Source organism: Bison bison, unplaced genomic scaffold (assembly GCF_000754665.1).
Source record: "Bison bison bison isolate TAMUID 2011002044 unplaced genomic scaffold, Bison_UMD1.0 scf7180017864519, whole genome shotgun sequence".
Taxonomy (NCBI): Eukaryota; Metazoa; Chordata; class Mammalia; order Artiodactyla; family Bovidae; genus Bison; species Bison bison.
The window spans coordinates 13648115-13655111 of NW_011495072.1; the positions used below are offsets into that span (position 1 = coordinate 13648115).

The following is a 6997-nucleotide window of genomic DNA, read 5'->3' on the forward strand; positions in this document are numbered from 1 at the left end:
CGCTCCCGCCTAGTCCTCCGGGGTCGCGGCACAGCCACCTCCAACTCTCCGCCATCTTCCTCTTCAGTTCCCTCCCCTCCTTCGCCGCCGCCCCCCGACTCAAGCTTTCTTCTCTTGGGCTGCGACATCTTGGCGGCTTGGGCCGACTCCCGGCGTGCGTTGCGCGCCGCGTCTCGGGCTCCAGGAAGCGGGGCCTTATGGTAGTTGTAGTGCGCGCTCGTGCCTCCCGGTTTTGGCAGGTCGCCGGGCGAATGTCAGCCAGATACCAATGATCTGTACTCTGCTCTTTTTCCTGCTCCTTTGGTGTCTTGGAATCCCCTTTCCATCCCCTGCACCCACATTCCATGGTTCTGTACGTTCCTTCTCCTTCTCTCAGATTCTCCAGTCTCTTGCTTTCACGCCCTTCGTGACACGGACACGCCCACTTAAAACTGAAAATCCATTGTTTTGTCTTGTCCAACTCCCAGATTTTTTTATTACACAGAATTTTCTGGGCGGCACCGTGCACCTACTGCCTCATCTGGACAGTTGCAACTCTTAAAGCTTTCCAAACGTGGAGATTTGGAAATTGCACTACGTGTTTTTTTTCTCCGTTTTCAGGGGAGGTAGAATGCAAAAGGGAAAAGGTAATGGCAGCCCACTCCAGTACTTTTGCCTGGAAAATCCCATGGACGGAGGAGCCTGGTAGGCTGCAGTCCATGGGGTCGCTAAGAGTCGGACACGACTGAGCGACTTCACTTTCACTTTCCACTTTCATGCATTGGAGAAGGAAATGGCAACCCGCTCCAGTATTCTTGCCTGGAGAATCCCAGGGACTGGGGAGCCTGGTAGGCTGCCGTCTATGGTGTCGCACAAAGTCGGACACGACTGAAGCGACTTAGCAGCAGCAGAATGCAAAAGTGTAAATGAAACTAAGTAAAAACCCAACAGTGTAAAACCCTGGTTTGGATTCCAGTGAGACCACAAATGAACGGAATGATTAGGACAAGTCATGTAAGTCCTCTTGCCTTCAATTACCCATGCACCTTCCAGCAACAAAAAATCTTCAAGGCAGTTGAAAATTAAGTTTCTGGTCTCTATTTTAGGAGAATAGTTATTTGGCTTTTAGTTCTGCTCGGGTAATTCTGTGACTCATTCAAGGGTTAAATCTTGGAAACTTCCAGTCCAAGGAGTAGTTGAAAAGCAACTGTTGCTAGGTGTATTCTGGTAGCTGGTTTTTTTCCCTCCATACGTAACTGAATCCTTCATCACCTGTGATCATTTCTCTGCTTCAACTCACTTTTTTCTGCCTGTTTCCATGTCTGGGCTAGATTGGTACTCCCTTCTTCCTCTTCTATGTTCCTTTCAGTCAGCTATCAGCTGTTAACCTCTTCCCTCTGAGATGTTCATAGTAGAAATAAATGCATTTAAAAATACATGTGATGTCTATATGGGTGTCTGTGTTCTTCACAAGTAAGGTGAGGAAAAAATTTTCTCCTGGCTTAAAAAAAAAATAACACGAAGAAAACTGACTTTTATTTTCTTGTAGTCTCAAACTGTTTCTTTTTAACAATGGGCCTGTATTCCTTATCTGGGGGAGGGTTCCTTCAGCCCATTCTCTATTAATCTGTCATTGAATGAAATAGATTTATTGACCTGACATCCTCAGCTGTACTTCTTTATTACAATTTTTTCATTTATTTTTGGCTGGGCTGGATCTTTGTTGGGCTACTCTCTAAGTTGTGGTGCCAAGGCTTCTCTTTGTGATGGCTTCTCTTGTCTCAGAGCAAGGGCTCTAGAGCATGAGGACTTCAGTAGTTGAGATGCACTGGCTTAGTTGCTTGCCTCGCTGCATCTTCCAGGACAAGGAATTGACTCCAGGTCCCCTGCATTAGCAGGAAGATTCTTAACCACTGGACCACCAGGGCACTCCCTTTAGCTGTACTTCTAACTCAGGGCTCAACTCTGGCTGCTCATCAGAATCCTCTGTGGAGCTTTTAAAAAATACCTGTGTCTCACCTCAAACTAATTAAATCAGAAGCATTCCAGTGGAGCCTGCACATATAGTTTTAAAAACTACGCAGGGAATTTGTGCAGCCAGAATGAGAACTATTTCTCACTAAAATGATGTTAGTTAAATTTTGCTTCATTAGTTTCATTGGGTAAATTATCTTTTTTCAGTGGCCTAGGCTGAAGCATTTAAGGCTAAAAATCTTCAGAGCATTTCCTCTCTGCCCAGCTTGATATCTTTTTAAGAAAATAGAGGCCCAGAACAGAACATGTGATTAAAGTTATAAATGTGACCACTTTAATATATTACTTCTAGGCTATTACTTAGTGTATACTTCTCTCATTCCTTTTGTCATCAAAATCTTCTCCCTCCTGTTTTAAATGTATTCACTCACTACCTTATTTTCAATTTACTTACTTGCAATCTTTTTAAGGAAACATCTGAATATAAGTTTTGTTGGTTTTACCTCCAAAGTATATGAATCCATCTTTTCTCCACTGCCTACACCCTAGTCTAATTTTCCATCTTTGCTTATGTGGAAATCAGTCTCCTAAGAAATCTCTCAATTTCCAGTCTTACCCCTGTCTAATCCATTCTCCACAGAGCTATAAGAATTAGTTGTTCGAAGTCTAAATTGGACTATGTCATTCTCTAGTAACTTCTTCCAGTTACTGAAGCAATCCAGTAACTTCAAGTAACTTCCCATCTTATCTCAACTACTCATCCCAACTCCTCCTTGGGCATGAGATAGACTGGTCTTCCACCTTTTTCCTGTCTTAAGTCTTCACTTAAGCTCTTGCAGAGGCTGGGACATTGTTTTTCTTCTTAGCACTTCCTTTTCATCTGTCAGGTTTCAGCTTAAATATTATTGCCAAAGAAAGTCCTTCCCTGGCTCTTTTAAATACTATTTTCTGGGACTTCCCTGGTGGACTAGTGGTTAAGGTTTCACCTTCCAAGGCAGGAGTTGTGGGTGTTTGATCCCTGGCTGGGGAGCCGAGACCCCACATGCCTTGGGGTCAAAATACTAAAACATACAACAGAAACAATATTGTTACAAATTCAATAGTCAATAAAGACTTTAAAAATGGATCACATCAAAAAGTCTTGAAAAAAGGAAACCCTATTTAAAAAAAAACAACTCACTATTTTCTAACCCCAGGTATGGTTTATTTCCTTCATATCTTTTATTATTTGCTGAATTTCCAGCTGAATGTATGTAATTTGTCTATTTTCTGTAAATATAAACTCCAGGAGACTTGGAGTGTTTCCCCCCATTATTGTATCAATAGTTCCTAGCACTAGAACAGAGCCTGACATAGAGTATTTAATAGTCTTCAATGAAGACTTGTTGTGGAAACGATTTTCAATAAAGTTGCCTGATTTATAGCAGAAATTGTTAAATTGTCATAACCAATATTTACACTTAAAATTTTTAAAATGCCATATTTAATACACTAAGAAGGCTCAATAAATTTAAATTGAATTGTTAATTGTGGATTAAGTTCATAATATCCCTGTTGTCACTACCTAAACAATTCAATACACACAATTTTCAAAAGAATTAGAACTACTCATAATATTATAATCAGGGAACTATGAATTTGCTATTCATCTGTTTTAGTATTATGTTTAATCATGGGCCAATACACTGTGGATCTAAAAGATACTATATATATTATGAGAGTTACATATACCTGGGCTTTCTATTTTTGATGTTCCAATTTGTTTAAATACAGAAATCACCACCTTTTGTGTTCATTTTCTATAAAGGATTTTTTTTTTTTTGGACAGAAGTGCCTCTTTTTATGCTGGCAGCTTCCAAGTAACTGAAACATGGCAAGAACTACATCATTTAATGAATATTCATATCAAAGAGATATTTATAACATTTTCATGTCATTGTTCCTTTACCCTTCCCCAACATACACTTGAGAATTATAATTAATTAATCCTTGAAATCCTAAAGAAACTACCTTCAATTCTTATACTAGGATTTTAAAAAATATATTTTTAAACAACAGATCTTCAAATTAAAGAGGAAAAGAATTTAAAAATAAGCATTTCTGGGAGGAAATCACATCAGAGCCAAAGATAAACAACTAACACAAGAAAGAAAGTTGAGAGTTAAAAATGGTATAATAATTTACCTATGTAAAAAAAATGTAAGAATAACAGATAACATTAACACAAAACATAAGCTTTTAAGGGTAAAGGGTTTTTGTCTTTTTGTTTATTAATGTGTCCCTTGTTTCTAAATACTTAGTGTAGAGTAGATGTCCAGAATGTTTGTGGAACAAATGAATGAATGGATAAGTGCATGAATGTGTATGATGCAGAAATTTGAGAACTCCTGCACTGGACAACCTGCAGACCGTTGCAGGCCATGCAGAGATTATGGGATGAAAGGTCTATTATTCTTTCTGCTGTGGTAAAACAAATTACTACAAATTAGCAACTTAAAACTACAAACATTTTTTAATCTCATGGTGTCTGTGGGTCAGAAGTTCAGGCATGCCTCACTGGGACCTCTGCAAGGCTGCAATCATGGTGTCCATCTGGCTACATTTGTTTCTGGATTTTGGGATTCTCTCCTCAAGCATGTAGTTGCTGTTCCTTGCAATTGTAGGACTGAGGTTTCCCTCTTTTCCCGACTTCCAGATGGAGGGTATTTTGGCCCTTCGAGGCTGCTGGCAGCTCCTTGCCACAGGGTCGTTTCCCAGGTTCTCTCACAACACACAGCTTCTCCAAGGCCAGTAGAAAAAGCTTTCTTATCTCAAGGAGGGTCCTATTCCAAATAACTTCCCTGCCTCCCACCTTGCCAGGATGATGTCCCTTTTGATAAATTCAAAATAAACTGATTTGGGATTTCAATTACATCTGTTAAATAATGCTTTCTGCTGGAAAAAACAGCTCAGCATAGAGACCAAGTGTGTATTCCCACTGAAAGTTGCTAAATATTGAAACTATCTCAAAATTAGTCTATGGCTCAGAGAACTATGGGTATGGCTCATGGCAGTGGTAAAGAATCCTCCTGCTAGTGTAGGAGATGCAAGAGCCGTGGGTTTGATTCCTGGGCCAGGAAGATCCCCTGGAGTAGGAAATGGCAGCACACTCCAGTATTCTTGCCTGGAAAATTCCATGAACAGAGGAGCCTGGCAGGCTATAATCCATGGGGTCATGAAGAATTGGCTGCGACTGAATACACATGAGTAACTACTCAAGGCATGGGGAGATGACTGATCAAATAGATCAGAAACAAAGTTTTGAACAAGCTGTTCACCATATCTAAGCCAAAGATTTTAATACAACAAAGTTGCCTTAGTCACCCTTGAGTTTCTGAACCCCTGCCATGTGAAAAAAAAAAAAAAAAAAATCATGTATCGTGGCTACATTTTTAGTTTGGGTCCAGGAAGAGAAGATTCCTGGAATGAAGCCAAGCTGAGCTGAGCCTAAATGAACCCAGTAGACTGTAGCTCTCATATAATGGAAGCAAGAAACATAAAACTTTCGTTGTTACAAGCCACTGGGATATTGGTGTTCTTGTTACTACAGCAAAAACAAAGCTGTCTATTAATAACATAAATATACATACAGAATGAACAATCATTACTGTTCAAGATCAAGATATAAAACATTACCAGTGTCATAACTGTACCTGTATGCCTCTAATCCTGTACTTTTTCTTCTTCCCAAAGGCAAGTATCCTGATAATACCATAAAATACTCAGTGACCTGGCTTTTTTAACCTCATATACACCTAAATCATGCAGTATGTGTTCCTTAGTGTCTGATTTCTTTTGCTCACCATTATGGCTTTGAGATTCACCCATGTGACTATGTGTAGCAGTATTTTTCACTTTCCTTGCTTTATTTTGTAGTATTTCATTGTATGAATACACAATTTGTTTAACTAGGTTTCTGTTGTTGCACGGGTCCTTTGAGATAGAAATAATCATTCCTAACAGTAATTTCATATTTTTTGTATGGTTATTTTGACTCAATATTTTATACTTTATATAATTTATTTATTATCATATTATATATTAAGTGCCTTAATAATAGCTAAAGTTTGTGTGTTTGCCATGTATGAGGCATTGTTTAAATGTTTTATATGCATCATTAATTAATTCATTCAGCAAATAGGTGCTGAACACTTGACACTCTATATCAAAAAGTATAAGGGTAAACAATACAGAAAAAATCCCTGCTTTTATGGAGTTTATACTTTAGGGAATAATCTCTGATTCTCAAAATCTATGAGGTGGACATTAATAAATCAAGGCACATAATAGTTATGTCAATCACTTATTTATCTTTTCTATAGGATCGTAAATTTCTTTTAGGCAGGAACCAATTTCCTTTATCTTCCTACAGTCTAGTGGAACACCATACACATAGACATAATATTAATTATTTTGATGGCAATTAATATTTATTTTGTGCTTTCTATTCCCCAGAGACAACTGAAGTATCATAAAACCTCTCTGGTTCAGTTCAGTTCAGTTACTCAGTCATGTCCGACTCTTTGCAACCCCATGAATCGCAGCACACCAGGCCTCCCTGTCCATCACCAACTCCCGGAGTTCACTCAAACTCACGTCCATTGAGTCAGTGATGCCATCCAGCCATCTCATCCTCTGTCGTCCCCTTCTCCTCTTGCCCCCAATCCCTCCCAGCATTAGAGTCTTTTCCAATGAGTCAACTCTTCTCATGAGGTGGCCAAAGTACTGGAGTTTCAGCTTCTGCATCATTCCTTCCAAAGAACAGCCAGGGCTGATCTCCTTCAGAATGGACTGGTTGGATCTCCTTGCAGTCCAAGGGACTCTCAAGAGTCTTCTCCAACACCACAGTTCAAAAGCATCAATTCTTCGGTGCTCAGCCTTCTTCACAGTCCAACTCTTGCATCCATACATGACTACTGGAAAAACCATAGCCTTGACTAGATGGACCTTTGTTGGCAAAGTAATGTCTCTGCTTTTGAATATGCTATCTAGGTTGGTCATAACG

General features: G+C 39.4%; 1 protein-coding gene across 1 annotated transcript in view; it reads right to left on the reverse strand.

The window, feature by feature from the left end:
* PRMT6 (protein arginine methyltransferase 6) overlaps positions 1-632 on the reverse strand; it is a 2887-nt gene extending 2255 nt beyond the window's left edge. Inside the window, exon 1 of the mRNA XM_010830952.1 lies at positions 1-632. Within this exon, the coding sequence (XP_010829254.1) occupies positions 1-128 (128 nt within the window). The 5' untranslated portion in view covers positions 129-632.
* Between the last annotated feature and the right edge of the window lie 6365 nt (positions 633-6997).